This window comes from Fonticula alba (assembly GCF_000388065.1).
Source record: "Fonticula alba strain ATCC 38817 unplaced genomic scaffold supercont2.10, whole genome shotgun sequence".
Taxonomy (NCBI): Eukaryota; order Rotosphaerida; family Fonticulaceae; genus Fonticula; species Fonticula alba.
This window is the reverse complement of record NW_009242980.1, coordinates 5,847-20,949: the sequence shown is the minus strand read 5'-3', so window position 1 is coordinate 20,949 and position 15,103 is coordinate 5,847. Positions and strand designations below refer to the sequence as shown.

General features: G+C 64.8%; 3 protein-coding genes across 4 annotated transcripts; 2 read left to right on the top strand and 1 right to left on the bottom strand.

Moving 5' to 3' along the window:
* The first annotated feature begins 2,321 nt into the window (after positions 1-2,321).
* H696_05307 (hypothetical protein) lies at positions 2,322-7,740 on the top strand. The gene is made up of 12 exons (XM_009499171.1): positions 2,322-2,455; positions 2,589-2,705; positions 2,913-2,957; positions 3,071-3,168; positions 3,368-3,401; positions 3,578-3,646; positions 3,851-4,068; positions 4,235-4,271; positions 4,375-4,475; positions 4,723-4,756; positions 4,856-4,869; positions 5,017-7,740. Exons 1-12 carry the CDS (start codon positions 2,452-2,454, stop codon positions 5,074-5,076), a joined length of 831 nt encoding a protein of 276 aa, XP_009497446.1. The 5' UTR covers positions 2,322-2,451; the 3' UTR covers positions 5,077-7,740.
* Positions 7,741-8,613: 873 nt separating this feature from the next.
* On the bottom strand, positions 8,614-10,575 carry H696_05306. Of its 2 annotated transcripts, XM_009499169.1 has the most exons (4): positions 10,346-10,575; positions 10,154-10,251; positions 9,817-10,060; positions 8,614-9,703 (listed from the first exon to the last, which is right to left on the bottom strand). In XM_009499169.1, the coding sequence occupies exons 1-4, from the start codon at positions 10,419-10,421 to the stop codon at positions 8,757-8,759; spliced, it is 1,365 nt and encodes a 454-aa protein (XP_009497444.1). In that variant the 5' UTR covers positions 10,422-10,575; the 3' UTR covers positions 8,614-8,756. The 2 variants fall into 2 exon arrangements, with proteins under 2 accessions (XP_009497444.1, XP_009497445.1); XM_009499170.1 differs by having other exon boundaries at positions 10,154-10,575.
* Positions 10,576-12,879: 2,304 nt separating this feature from the next.
* On the top strand, positions 12,880-14,726 carry H696_05305 (hypothetical protein; the record flags this gene model as incomplete). Its single annotated transcript, XM_009499168.1, has 1 exon — positions 12,880-14,726. A coding segment is annotated over exon 1 (1,713 nt), but the record flags the coding sequence as incomplete, so codon positions are not given.
* Between the last annotated feature and the right edge of the window lie 377 nt (positions 14,727-15,103).

The following is a 15,103-nucleotide window of genomic DNA, read 5'->3' as shown; positions in this document are numbered from 1 at the left end:
ACGCCCGGGTTCTGTGGCCCCACCGCGGGGCTGCTTTGTCGGAATGTGCATCACATGCGCATGCTCGGCGAACAGACGAGATGCCTTGGCCTTGGCAGCGAGTGAGACCGGGCCAGACCATGCCTTTTGTTTGTTGTTGTTGTTTTCTTTTCCCCCTCCATGGGCCTCGAGGGCCGAGCGATCTCCAGGTGGGAAGGGCCTCTCCGGGGGGGGGGGGGGGGGGCCGCCCCGCGCCTCCCGCCCCGGCGCCTGGGACCGGGCTTGTCCGGGTGTGGGTGTGCACTTGGCCACCCCCTGAATGGGGGCCGGCTCCCCTGCTGAGGCATCGTGGGAAGGAAACATGAAGCCCCTATGCGCAGGGACCGGGCGTGTTGTTGCACGGGGCTACCCCGCGCCCGGCAAGGGCAAACACTGCCGGATGAGGGGTATGCCTGTGGCCGAGGCCAGGTGGGGGAGCGGGGCGTCGGCCCGGTCGATGGAGTGATGCGGCTCCTTGTGGCTGGGGGTGCGAGGTGCCGAGCGCGGTGGGCACATGCTGCCTCGCCCCTCGTCCCCTCCACAAGGTGAGAGGTGGTCCACAGGGGGGACGGCGAGGCGGGTACCCTTTCGGGGGGAGACGAGAGGAACTGTGGTTATCCCATGCGAAAGGAGGAGCATGCGAGTCGTGGACCCACAAAGGACGCCCTTCCGCCCGCATGCTCGCACACCACAGGGGGCCGCTGGGGCCCGAGTGCCCTCATCAACATGGGCACCCGCACGGGCCCTGCGACAGGTCCGGGGGGGGCCGCGAGGGGGTGGGCGCCGCGCAACAGGCCCGGCCATCGGCCCTGGCGTCGAGGTGTGGAACTTCACCCCGCCATCGCGGCGCTCGCGCACGACCACATCCATGGGAGGGGCACCGAGGCGGAAGGAGGAGGGATGTGCATATGACAACACCTAATGCCGATCATCCGCCCCCTCCCTCCCGGCACGTGGCCGCGAAAGAGACCGGGTCAAATGGAGTAAGATGGCCGACCAACACACACACATACATACACATACACACATGTACACACATACATGCACAATGGGCAGGAGGATGGCGTTCGGTGGGAGGGAGGAGGGGTCCGGAGGGACTTGGCTTTGGGCCGCCCCTCCGGCGTTGTGGTCTATTCCGGAGGCCTTACCTGCGAACTATGAGCTGCAGGACTCCTCCTAGGAGCCCCGTGCGCCTGCCCCGTGCGACCATAATCGAGCAGCCACCGGCGTGGTGCTTTGGGCCATTTCCTCGAATTGACTCTGTGGGCTGCAGTCCTGCCTGATTGGGCTGCAGTAGAGGGAGTCCTTCGAGCTGATGGCATCTCTTGTGGGGTTTTTTTCCCGTTGTTGTTGTTGTTGTTTTCTCCATTCACCTTCTTGTCCGGAGCTGGAGGAGACAGGTCGGGGGCCCTCTTGCTGTTGAGGGCCCGCGAGGGAGGGGAGGGCACCGCCGGCCATATGGGAGAGGAGTCCCGACGCGAGCTCGCGTTGTACGGATCCATGTCAGGCAACTGGACACCGGGCCTGCCGGGGGAGGGCCACGCTTGGTCGCGAGAGCACAGCCGTGATCTTCGAGCGGCCATGGCCCAGGAAGGCGACACAGCGCTGATGTGGTCCAGATACGTTGGGTTTTGTCGCCTTCGAAACGCGAGGCGTGGCAGCCCCCTCGTGCATGACCCCGGCGCACGGCAGCCCACATGCCCGCCCTGTGTGCGGGGCAATCCCAGCCGAGCGCCAAGAGGTGGTCGTTTTTTCCAGACAGGCCCTGGCCTTGCCCATGCCATCCTCCGCCGGGGAAGGGGGCGCGGCCACGCCGGAGCCCAACTCGGTCACACTCAACCAGCCCATAGCCAGAGAAACAGACCGCGCCCATGTCGACGGTGTGGCAGACAGTGTCTACGCGAGGGGGCATGTCGCACAAGGCACGCTCACACCCCAGTGGACATGCTGATCCAGGGTGGGCAAGGAGGGACGCCGGGTGGAGAGCTTCCACTGGATGGCGGCCCCTCCTGCGAGGGACATTATACCTGCCGGGCTGCCTGTCGGGTGTGTGTCGACTGGGTCGCTCGACACGACCTCGGGGCACTCGGGGCAGGGCCGCTGTCCGTCATTGCTCGGAAGCGTGGGGATCAGCTGTCCGGCCGCTTGCGGTGGTTGTACCCTTCCCTCCGATGCCAGGCCATTCATGGAGCCATCGATCCACACGGGAGCATGGATGGGAGGACGACGGAAGCCACGGGCAGGCGGACACTTGGGCCGGCAAGGGGGGTTTATAAGGAGCCGGTGTGTCCCGCACCCATCGGAACATCGCCATAGAAGCGCATTCCCCCTCGGCCGGTCGAACATCCTCCCCTTCGAAAGCACCTGCCCTTTCCCCCTTCGCCTGAGCAGCCGCCGTTCGCTCCCTCCCTCTCTCCACACGCCGTTGCCCCCATGAGTACGTGGATGCCACTTCGGCCTCTCTTCGCCGGGATGCCGGTCCCTAGCAGCTCCACCGATGATGTATTTTCATTTTAACGTGCCCGCCCTCGGCCGATGGCATCGCTCGGCTACGGCCGCGCACCGCACAGGCGATTACGTCTACCTTACACTCCCCAAGGACGCCACCGAGCAAGATGTCAAGGACCAGGTGGAGGAGCTTGCTCGAATGATCCAGGGCACCAAACACGAGATCAAACGCTCCGCCAGTGCGCCTTTGCTATGATTTGACACCCTGTTGCCTTGTTTGTCTTTCGATGGCTGTTCTTTTTCGAACCACTCACCGCCGACATTTCCCTCGGCTCGTGGACGCTCTTTGGGTGCGCACTGCGATCGTGTGCCAACGGTGTCCTGAACGCGCGGACACGTTTGCCTCCTCCTCTGTGGCCGGTGTTGCCTCGCGATACCCGACTCAGACAAGAAGGCGGCAAAGTATCCCGCTACCAAGCTCGATCCTGAGGGTGCGTTGCCAGTCATCGACGGGTGGAAGCAGCATGGCCAGTTAAATTTGGGCTGGCACCATGTCGAGGGTTACTAATCAGAGCACAACTGGTGTTGCCTTTCCGTCCGTCAGATTATGTCTTCGTATGCCCTCGCTCCGGGAATAACAGCGCTAAAGGGAGCATGGATGCTCCCTTGAAGGATACGACATGCGCTGAGGAGCGCTTCTCGGTGCGTTGAGTCGGCCTGCTGGGGAGGCGCTTCAACAATGCATTCTTCCAAGTGGGGCTGCGCTCACAGAGGAATGCCCCTTCGGGCATGGCGGACTTTTGGGGAATGAGCATGTCTATTTCTACTGACCATAGCATTTCTCTCTCTCTCTCTCTCTCGCTTGCCTTCGCCCGCCCTCCTGCTCTCAATGCCTACACAGGACCGGAAAATCGCCCTGCGCGTGTGGAAGTGGGGTGCGTTATGGGCTGGTTGGGGCATTTGTTCCAGATACATTGGACACAATGATAGGCAACAGGAGCACTGCTCCTTGGAGCAGGGAAGAAAAAAAATGAAAGACCACCCCTCCTGGCCAATCGCACTGTCCATCGGGCCGCTCACCGACACGTCTCGACCTTTGTGTACTTGGCAGTCTTCCAGTCGGACAAGGATAAGGAACGCCGGAATGAAGACAAGGCGGATACACACATTTACCAACTCGGTATGTAACCCTTCTGCCTGTGGAGGTGGGGGCCGGGTCCCGGGGCCAGGCCTACTTTGTGCATTGCATCCGGCCCTCCCCCCGGTGAGGCTGTCGATTGCCTGGCGGTGGGCATTTTGGCACTTCGGCTTATTCGAGCACGCATTGACGGTGATAATGCACTCGCCGGGCCATGTGGCCGCTGTCGATTCGCCTGTCGTCAAGGCACCATCATCGACCTGAGCAAGACATACTTTGTCTCCGAAAACGGGCGCCTTCCCCAAGAGATGAATTTGGACCAGCACACCTGTGACGGTGCATGCAATGGCATGAAGCCGATGGTTCTTCACATTAACCTGGAAACTGGCTTGGACGAGAATCCCGGCACGGCCATGGAGCCCGTGAGGTCCGCTGAGCGGTTGTATGAATTGATGCAGAAGAGTGTATGTTTGGAGTCCTGCACATGGCCCATAACCGCCGGTGGATGCTCCTTTGCCCTCCGGCCTTGACGCGTGCCTATGCCCTGCGCCTTTCTCCGGGGTTGCTTTTCGATGGTCACTCACATATGACACCCTGTGGGACGTGGCTCGGGCTACCATGCCAACCCAGAAAACCTGTGTGCTTCTTGTCTTCGCCCTGTCATTCGGTATGTCTTCTTGTTGTGATCGAGGGTTGGGAGTGGCTTTTTTCGGTCCACAACCAGGGAGTGACGGAGTATTGGTGCCTTCTGACCGCGTGCCTTCGAGAAGTTCGCTTTGCCAAGGTGTGCCAGCTATTTGGCGAGGACAGTGAGACCAAGGAAGAGGACCACATCTACAGGACCATCAAGTTTGTCAATGAATATCTTCCCGTACGTAGTCGAGGGTTGTTTTGCATTTCCGCGCCGCTCGTTTCGGTGTTCGAACGGCGGATGGGATCTTGCCTTGTGCCCGCCAAGGGGACAAATCGGCCGCGGGAGCCTTTACCTCTGTCAGTCCCTTTGCAATCATGTTCTTGCGTGTGTGTGTGTGTGTGTGTGGGACATCTGTACGTGCGTCGATGGGTCGGGGATTCGTCTTCTAACTGTGGGTCAAATCGCCGCGCTGTCACGTTCTTAGGATCGCATGCCGATTCTGGCGGTGTACCGTCACTGTGCGTTGATCGTGGGTGTTGGTGGAGTTGCTTTCGGCTGCGATTGCCCATCTACGCACATGTGCCTTATTAACCGAAGTGTTTGTTTGTCCCCTTCAGTCTCCGACAACAACGTGCGCGGGAACATCTTTTTTTTTTTTTTTTTTTTTTCATTGCGCCTGGTCACTTTTACCTGGCCACGATGCCTCGCGCTCGATTTTCCCCCTTTGTGTTGAATGTGACCGTGTCACTCACAGTCGCTTGGGTGGTGGTGGTCTCAGTATTCGGCTCATGCTCTTACCTCCGTCGTGAGCAGCCTGACTGTCAAGGACGAGCAGTAGAATGTAGCACTTGGAGCCATGGCTGCATGAGTCGTGAAGAATGCGGCCGGGCTCGCCTTTGGGAGGTCTTTTTTCCGCCGGTTTTTGCCTCCCCCCCCCCCCTGGGTGCGCCCATGCTGGGCTCCTGACACCCTGTGTTTGTGTAGTAGTACCCTTGGGTGGGTTTCCCATTGTACGAGCTCATCCGTGGGCTGGGCTTTCGTCCGAGACAGCGGTGGGCCCCTGCCCGGTGGTGCTGCCTTTCAATAGACGATGCTTTTTTGCGTGCCTATGCCCTGTACTTTGGAGCTGATGTGTCAGGCAGACCTGCGGTCAGGAGGCCGAGGCGGTCGAGCATGGGGCATCGCACGAATGCCCGGAGTCGCTCGGGCAGGAGCCCTCGCCCGAGGGGACCTCTCCAGCACCCATGGGTGATGCAGGGATCAAGGTGCTTGTCGGATGGCGGGACTTCGGTCGAATGGCGAGTGTAGAATCACTCGGGGCGGGGCCTTTTTTCACTGCATGGACACATGCAGGGATCAGCCTGCTGTACGCGGTCGGTTTCGGGTGCGCTTTATCATTGAGACGCAGAGAGAGGGAGATGCGCCCCTTCCTTGGTGAGGCCACAGCTGCTCCGTGGCTTGAGGAACTGACAACCTCCGTGGAGTAGAGTGGTCGCATGTGGGATTCATTGTTGACTCAAGACAACGTCGCACCACATCCCACATAAGCCCTCCTGCCCGGTTCGCTTGTCACGTCTCATACCGCGATCGGACGCACGGCATCTGCACCCGAGATGCCTGGGGATTCTCACTGAAAGGGAGGCAGGGAGACCACGAGGAGGCGCCTTGCACGGAGCCCGACCACGTTGGAGATCCCCATAAGGGGCTGGACGGGAGTGGAGCTATGGACTTTGCGGTGGTTGATAGCCGGGCCGGCCAGGAGGCGACTTTCTCCGGAGAGAGGGCGGCGAGGCCGTGTGGATGGGTCCGGCTCCTTGGGGGTCATGGTCGTCTGGCCAGCTGAGCCGGTCGGGGCCATCGCGCCGGAACGGCCATTGTGTGTGCTGGATGTGGGCTCCGGCATCCGCCTCACAAGGGCCCCAGCGGACATGGAAGACGCATGCAGAGCGACAACGCGCCCGAGTATTGGGGACACCCGGCGAGAGGCTTTCCCTCGGATGGGTCATCGGGCGCCGTGTGGCGCGATGGATGTTGAGGCGGCGATGGGCGGCCCGCCGGGCGGCGCACGTCCACGAAGGGAAGATCGCGCGGTGTGGGGTGATGCTTGCAGCTGGTGGGACACCGACAAGGGGCCAGGCTTTCGAGCCACATGGCCACCACCGGGAGCGGCGCGCCTCTGCCAGCACAACCAATGGGGCCCGTCGGCAAGGGGAGGCCGGCCTCTGTCCTCGACCTTGGCTCCGGGTGGGTGCCCTTGCGAGCCATGAGGCGCGTGGCCCATGCTGACAGACTGGCGCGCACATCCTCCACCATGCCCTCCGTGATCCGAGGGAGGGCCGTGGTGGGCCGTGGTGGGCCGTGGTGGGCCTCGGGCCGCCAATGGACGGGGCGAGGTGCAGTGGGGGGAGTGTCGGGGGCATTTCACAGGACCGGGATGGACCGGTTCTTGCTTGCGGTTGTCTCGACAAGCACTGCAGGGCCCATGTGCTGGGCGACCATGCCCCACGCGTAGGGGCCGCCATCGTACGGATGACGGGCCATGGTGTGGGGTCCTTGTCACAATGGCCTCGCTCCCTGGCTCCCAGGCCCGATGGGCATGTTGGCGGCTCGATACCGGCCTTCCAGCATGACATACAGGGCGTGGCTGCCTGCAAGGGGCTCTGCACGGCGGGGCGCGTGCCATTTGAGGCGCGTGGAAGCCGACCGCCCCTGGCAATGCGATTGGGCAGCCCTGTATGGCAGATGGATGTGCATGTGTGCGCATGAATCTGCGTGGCGGCGCTGGCTGGTCGACCGGCCCTTGGAGAAACCATGTCCCAGGTGCGCGAAAGAACCGGTATCCGGTGTCGTGGCGTCCGTACGCCGAATGGCCCCCTTGCACCTGGGTGGCCAAGCAGTGGTCAGGGGGAGAAAGGAATCTCGGAGCTTCGGGCGCCGGTATGCTCGGAGCAGCCTTTCGCCGAGCAAAGGAGCCACAACAGCGCCCGCGCTGGGACGAGCGATTGCTTGCCTGGCTGTTTTGTGGCGATTGGGGCTTTCTACCCGAGATCATCTCGGCGACGACCGAAGCTCCTGCCAAGGGGAGGGGGGCGCCTCCACAGACCAAGCGAGGAGAATACATGGCTTGGGTGTGTCGCGCGGTCACTCTCGGGCCGGAAGCGACGTGATAGGAGATGGCTAGGTGGCGAGGGGAGGGCATTGACGAGTGTTGCGCAATCGGGCCCAGCGAGTGTGCGCCCTGGTTGGCGGTGTGCTGTCTGGCCTCTGGGGCCGAGCAGGCGAGGGGAGCCCAATCGCGCGCATCAAGCGCCAAGGTCTCTCCGGCACATGCGATACCTCGGTCGATGCGGGCCTCGCCGGGCGGAAGGTGCCCGCGCGGCGGGTGCTATGGCGTACGGGAGGCAAGCTGACCGGTCGACATGGTCCTGGTAGAGGATGGCTATGGTTGTGCCTCGGCATGATGGCATGCCAGAACGTCGAGGAGGGTATGTCGCGAAGACGCTCCAAGCGCAGGATCGCCAAGGTGTCAGAGGGAAACCCGGAGAACGGGGGAGGTCCGCGGGGACAGGCTTCAGATGGCAACCGCCGCGCTATACAACGGCGGAGGCGGGCTGAGGGATAAAATGAGGCGGCACAGCCGCCGGTCTCCAGGTGAAGGACGGGGCGAGATGGATGGGTGTGCCTGTTGGAGCAGACACCAAGGCTGGGCCCTCCGGCGGGTGGGGGCCTGGACAACGCCGAGCGGGCTCCCGTGTCCAGGGGCTGCTTTCGATGAGCACGTTTGCGCTCGACGTTTGGCCCGGGGCTCGGGCATGGGCGCGCTGGGGCTTTTGCCCGGTCGATGGCGGGCACTGGGCGAGCCGCCCTCGGCCGCCGCATCGAAGATGTGGACTGGCCGGCAGTTGGGGGGGGGGAGGATGAAAAGTAGAGCAAGAGGGAGCGAGCAGACAGGACATCGGGTGCGACGGAGACAGGGGGTGGAGAGACCGAATGATGCCAGGCGACCCACAGCAATCCCATCGCCGGAAGGGGGTTGCTTGCATCTGACTGCGAGAGGATGGGCCGGGCCGGCCCCCGCGGGCGGAGGTCCAGCAGCGATCCCCCTGAGAGGGGAGATTAGACCCTTGGAGAGTATTTGCGCGCGCAGGCGCGGCCCCTGGTCGCCTGCCTGTGCGATTGGCTTCCTCTGTGTCGGCGGGCGCGCGTCTTGGCCGCGCTGACGGTGCGAGCGCATCACCCGCCGGAGGAGGCGCCTCTGGTGGAGGGGCCGATTCGGAGGGTCACAAGGCCGCCCTCGGGCCATCGGGGCCGGCGGGGCGAGCGCAAGTTCCCCAGTGGCCAGCAGATAGCATGCCGCCATTGCCCGGCAGAAACAGACCTCCATGGGGGGGGGTGTATTGTGCACAGGGGGCCGTGATGGCGAGCCAAGGAGCCTGGGCCAGGGTGCAAGGGACGGCGCCATGAGCCCCGCCGGGGGCCCCAGAGGGCGGGCGGGCGAGTTCCGGGCCGGGGGGCATCTTACTGGCGCTGCCTGCGGGAGACGGTGTCCCAAAGGTCGGCCACTCGCTCGTCCGTGCGATCCACAGCATGGAGATATGCATAGAAGACATACAACTCGCCGAGGATGAGGGGATAGGCGAAGGCCGAAAGAGGAGTGGCCCCGGGCTCCTTGCTGCGGGCAATCCCATGGAACGTCGGGGCATCCGGCACAGGGAGACCGGGGCAGATGGCCACCAGGCGCTCCAGCGTACGCTCGCCCATGGTCGGGCCAAGCACACAATGGGCATGCTGGCTCCAAGTGCCGGGGGTGGCGGCGGGGTCCCCTGCGTCGGCGGCATGATGCTCGCCATCCGGGCGGCGGGGGTAGCCAGCCACATCGATGGCCGGCCGGGTGCCGGCCAGGAGGATGGCACCGTACTTGCTGTTGAGGATGAAGGCCAGCAGCATGGCAAGCTCCCTCGACTGGTCGAAGTGCACCAAGGGGCGCCGCGGGCAGCCGGACGCGGCCGCCAGAAAGTGGGCCAGGCAGTAGAGGGACTGATCGTGGCGAAGGTCGAACAGGAAGTCCATGCCGGTGAGGTGCTGCCTCATGTCGGCCCATGAGTCGGTGCTCGGCTGCCAGGGCGCCTGGAGCAGGGCAATGCGCACGAGATAGGGCTCGGGCTCGGCCCGGCCGCGATGGGGCACCTGGGGCCTTTGGATGACAATGGCCGAGCAGGTATCCATGTACCGGGTGGACTGCCGGAAAAGGTGTCTCTGCCGGGGCGACGAGGGGTCGGGCTGGAGCTCGGGCAGGCTGCATGCCCCCCGCTGGGCCATGTCGATGGGCTGCTGCAGGGCCAGGGCCAGGCTGGCCGGGGGGGCATGCCCGACGAAGATGGCGTGGAATGAGCCACGTAGCGACAGGTAGGCCCCAGGGGGGAAGGTGGTCTCCAGCATGTGGGAATACTCCCCCATGTTCAGGTCTGCTCGGCGGGGGAGGGTAGGCAATCAGTGGGGGGGGGGAGGGAGGGGGAAGGAGGCCGGACCTCGCGCGAGCAAGCCCCCCTCTCGGGCAGGCAGGCAGCGCCAAACGCACCGATGTCGAAGTCCGGGATCTTGGCCAGCAGCTGATCCCGCATGAGGATGGCGAAGGGCTTCAGGACGGCCAGACCCGTGCGAAGTGGGTGGGGCTGCAGGTGCGCGCTGGCCTCCTCGAAGAGCATGCCGTGGAGGGCGTCCACTTTGTCGCACACCTGCGCCTTCAACTCGAGCACTTTGTTCCCATACCCATGGCTGAAGAAGCGGGTGGTGTCGTAGTGGAGCAGGTACATCATGAAGGCCTTGGGGAGCCGGGCCGCGTCAGGTGGTGCTTCGCCCGGTGATCAGCAGGGGAGGGGAGGACGGGGGGTGTGCTAGCAGCGCGTGCCACGTACAAGGACGACGGCTCGGTCCAAAATGCCAAGCGTCTCGGTCTGCTGAAAGGCGGAGAAGACTATCGCCACAATGTCGTCCTCCTCGGCCAGCTCCGACACTGGGTGGGGATGGTCAGTGGGCTGGCGGCGGGGGACACCTCATCCGCGCAAGGCGACCCATCGCGGCGGCGGCGGCGGCGGGAAAGGACGTACTCCTGCGCTCGGCAGTCCTGAAGAACCGGTCCACGTCGTCCGGGAGCTGCCAGTGGAGTGGCTGATGTCTGGCCATCTGGGCGGGTCTTCCCTGGGGAGGGGGCACTTTCTGGGCAAAGGCGCCGCTGCGGGGTGGGGGGGGGGTAGAACTGGCCGGTCGCAGTGGGGCAGCCGCGCTGACCTTGCTTGTGGCGCCGCTGTGGGGAGGGGGGGGGCGGCTGAGAGGGGAGGTGCGCGAGATCGGGCACTTCAGGTTGCGCGGGGGGGGCCGGGCGATGGGTGTGGGACTGGTTGAGTGGTGCTGCCCTGTGGGGCCCTCCATTTGGGTCCCTTCGGCCCGGGGCCGGGCATGCTTCCCGGCGGCGATGGGTGTCCCCTGCCTGTGTGGGAGCGAGGGGTCTTCGGAGCGATGAGTTGCAGCCGAGGCGCCAACGTACCGAAGACACCGCCGTGTATCAACCTCCTGACGTCATGGTGTCGTTACGCCGGCGCCCCAGCACCCGCCATCAGAGCCGAGGGGACCGAGATGGGCTCGCCGGCGCCCGGGGCAGCCCGGGAGCGGGGGCGCGGCATCCCTCGGGCCGGCCGCGCGTTCGGGCAGTCGGAGGCGAGAGACGGGGGAAGCAGTCCCGCACGTGTGGAGCCGACCAGCGGTCGCCGAGCACTCCGGCCGGGCCCACCACCGAGGGCCGAGCTTGGGTTGCTTTGACGCCGCCCGGCCCGGTTTGGGGCTGACAAGGGGGCCCCTCTGGCAGCATGCTCCTTCGGGCCGGGCACGTTCTTCGTCCGGGCCGCGGGCCATGGGAACCACTCGAGGCGCCTCGCCCCGCGAAGATCGCCAGGCAGACACGGGGCGCCACCAGCAAGGGCAGGCTGGCGATCTGCCTCCGGCCGCTGGAGGCAGCACGGGCACCGCCACCAGACCGACAGCTGCTCCTCCGGGCGAAGATGCTCCGGGACCCGGGAGAGAGGCTGTCCAGCTCGGGGCCGCGCACATACATCGCATGTGTCGAATGCCCCTTGCGTGGTGGTGACCCGGTCGAAGGGGCAGGGGTGACACGCAGGCAGGAGACACACGCCTCCCGAGTCCGGGGCGGCCGGTCGTTGGGGGAGGGGGAGGGAGATGTGGGCTGTCCGCCCGACCCAGACCCCTGGCTCGGGGAGCGTATGTCTGTGTGTGCGTGCCTTTTCATCTTTGCTCGAAGACAAGCACTTGGGGTCCCCGGCCGCAAGCAGGGAAGTGGCCAGGCCTGCCGGCCGATGCCCCACATCCTCGCCGCAACCTCGAGCAGATGGGAGGCCTGGCCAGTGGGCTGCCTGCCATGCTCCCCCGGGCAGCACATGGACCGGGCCAGCCGGCGGCTGGATCGGTGCCGTTCCGGGCCGGTGCCGATCCATGCGCCGGGGTTGGACGGCGGCCCGGCCGAGGCGCCTGGGTGCGGGGCACGGCAGGGGCCATTTCGGGCGGCGATCAGCCGGTTGGGGGTCTCTGTACGCGAGGCGGCGCGTCCGGGGCGAGGGGCAGGCGAGTTCGATGCGCGCGTTTTGAGGCCGGGCAGAGAAGCATCGGACAAGGCATCTGGGAGTTGGCGCCGTGCGGGCCGCCGGCCCATCGCCGATCGGAGGGCCGCCCCTGCGGGACGAATCGGCCCGGGGAAAGAGCAGTTCCATGCTTCGAAGGGCATGATGCGTTGCCCAGATGACCGGGCCGCGAGCCACGTTGTGCAGGGCCAACGCCATTGGCATTGGGCGCTGGTGGCCACATCATGTGATGTATATTTCATGGTTGTAGCAGGGTTCTCACGGATCCGGTCTTTCGTCAAAGGAGTGATGCTTTGACGGAAGCCATACCGGAAATCTGCCACTGGTTATGGGGCACTCTGGGGCATGAAGTAGAGGGCGTACCGAACCAGGGAATACGATGCCGCCTGGAAGGAGCGAGACTGGTAACTCGGCCTGAGAGGAGTTAGCGGACGAACGGGAGAAAGAAAGAATAAAAATAAAATAACAGGGTTCGAGAGGGAGCCTGAACTGGTGTTCGCGGGCTGGACTGGTGGCTCTCAGTGATGCTCTCGCTTGCTCTTCGGCGCACACAGCTGCCAAGCTCTTCGCTCTCAGGAGGCTCCCGGGGGGAGTCCCCCTTTTGACCTTTGGGTCGGTCAAGGGGCAGATTTGAGAACTCCGCGCACGCGCGTATCTCCGTTCCTCTCTCGGGCTCCTCCTCTATCGGCCCGGGATGGGCGGCCATTCGGCTGTTGTCTTGCCCCGCGCTTCTCCTTAGAGGAACGCCATTTATAATGCCAAGTCTGTCACGGGGTATCCGACACGTGCGGTTTGTAACTCAACAAGTGATTTGGCTTATGGAGTTCGGGCGGGGATTCCACTACACCAGCCTTCGAATCGGCCCCCATCCTTGGCCGGGGATGCCAGAGAGCCCGATCTACCAACAGCCAGGCCTGGGTCCGGACACATCCGCATGAAGCTGGCCCGTGTGTACGCACGCCAGATGGGTCCTTCTTTTTATTTCGGCCGCCACCCCGCCCTCCCCCACGGCGTCCGGAGCTGCATCCAAGCCACCCTCCTCCCTGTGTTTCCCTCCCTTTCCTCCTCTCCCCCGCCCCCTTCGTGACCCCCCTCTCCCCTCTCTCTTTCCTTCTGTCGGACTCCAATGCTCCCCTCGGTAGTGGCCGCTGGCCGAACCTTGCGCCAGGCGATCCGACCAGCGATGCTGGGACTGGCGCGAGGGGCACCGCGGCCCAATGGTGGCCTTCGGCCTGTGGCCATGCTGCCCGCGACGCTCGGGCTGGGCACTGGCGCGGTGGCGTACCCGAGCCGCGGGCTTTCCTCGACCGCCGTCGAGACGCCCCCCCGGCCGGCCCCCCCTCCGGCGCATGGCCCCAGAGGCGCCATAGATCTGGCCCCGTATGATGTGGATTGTGCCGGGGCGCGTCTTTGTCGGGAGATCGAGGCCGGGGTGACCCCGCTGCCGCGGGGGTTCGACGATGTGGAACACTTCCGGCTATTCCTGCGGCTCAGCGGGGACCCGTCCGTGGGCCGGCCGCTGGAGGCCCTCTGCACCATGGGTCGGCTGCTGGGGATGGATCGGGCCTCGGTGCGGGGCCTGCTTGACCGGTATGCCCGAGTCTATGGGATTCCCCCGTCGCGGCGTTCGATGAGAACCCCGGTGCCCGGGCTGGGCCCCGGGCATCCGATCTTCGAGGACATGATGGCGCTGGCGCGGCGAGATCCACCGGTCCTTGGGAGGACCCTCTGCCGGCTGGTGCGCATGCCAAGCCAGGTGGTGGAGGCCCTGCTGAAGGAGCATATGCCGGAGGTGCTGACCATGCCGGAAGTGGCTCAAGGGGTGTGTATCCACCGGCTGCGGGAGCTGGTGACCGTGTCTCCGGCCCTGTCGCGACGCAGCATGTCTGTCCTGCTGTCGTGCGATGCGTTTTCCGTGAGACGCAAGATCGAGGTCCACATGCCGGAGTATCTCGACGTTCATGTGTTCACCATTCCCCCGGGAAAGCAGCAGGCGCTGCGAGCCGTATTGGCCGATAGGAGCATCGTGCCGGCGCCCACACAAGCGGAGGTGTGCCAGCTAGCCGGCGTGGATTTGTACGCCCTCCGGACCTTTGGGCCGCTTCTGCATGCGGAATATGCGGTTCGCCGGTGGGGGGAACTACCGCCGGCGATGGTGGACCAGCTGCGGGCGCTGCTGCGGAAGCGGTGCCACAGCGTGCGCGAGATGGCCGACCAATTGGGCCTACCGGTGAAGCGGCTCCGGTGGTACATCAAGCACTATGAGCCGGGGGCGATGCTGCCACGTCGGATAAATGGGCCGTTGCGGCAGCTGGCCCCGCCGGCGGGGCTCGGCCGGCTGACGCTGGAAATGTATGTGAATCGCTTTCTGCCGGAGGAATCGCCGATTCGCCGGAACCCGAGTGTGGAGTTCATCGACCGGCTGGGCGCCGAGTGGGAAGCCGGCGCGTCGGCCGGCGGCGCCGGGTCGGAGCCCGGCTCGCGAGCCCGGGCGCCGGCCAATGACCGGGACTTGAGGGGGGTCATTCAGTCGCTGGTTTGGCTGCGGCCGACCTTGTCGATGTTCGAACTGGCCGAGCACTTGGTCATGTCGGTGCAGAGCCTCAGAAAGGCCGTGGCTGCGATCGACTGGCCGGCGGACCCGCGGAATTACCAGACCCAGGCATTGGCCCTGCCGCGTGAGGACATTCTCAAGCTGAGGATGCTGGGGAACCGGGTGCACCCGGCCGGCGGGCGCATGCTGCTCACGGTGTCGGAGATCGCGGCCAAGATGGAGCGGTGCCCGGATTTGGTGTACACCCTGCTGCATCGGTATTGTCCGGAGTACTTCTTCCTGGCGCTGGCCCCGGAGGCGGGATCCGGCCCGGGGGGGATGTACGTGCCGGAGGGGAAGTTGGCTGCACTCCTGGCGGCGGTGGAGACCCCGACCCCCGGGGTGCTGCTGCACCAGGTGGCGGCGGATCTGGGCTGCGCCCTGCCGCAGGTGTTGAACTCGTTGCTGCGGCATGCCTGTCGGCAGGGTGTCAACTATAAATTGCCAAACTATGCACGCCACACGGCTGGCCGGGCGTTCGAGCTGAAGGAGCTGCTGATTGCCAATCCCCACTTGACGCGCAGCCAAGTTGGGCTGATGGTCAAGCCTGGCCAGATCGGCTTCTACGATCGGTGCATACACTACATTCGCTAATGGCACTGTCCTGGTTGTTGGGGAGAGAG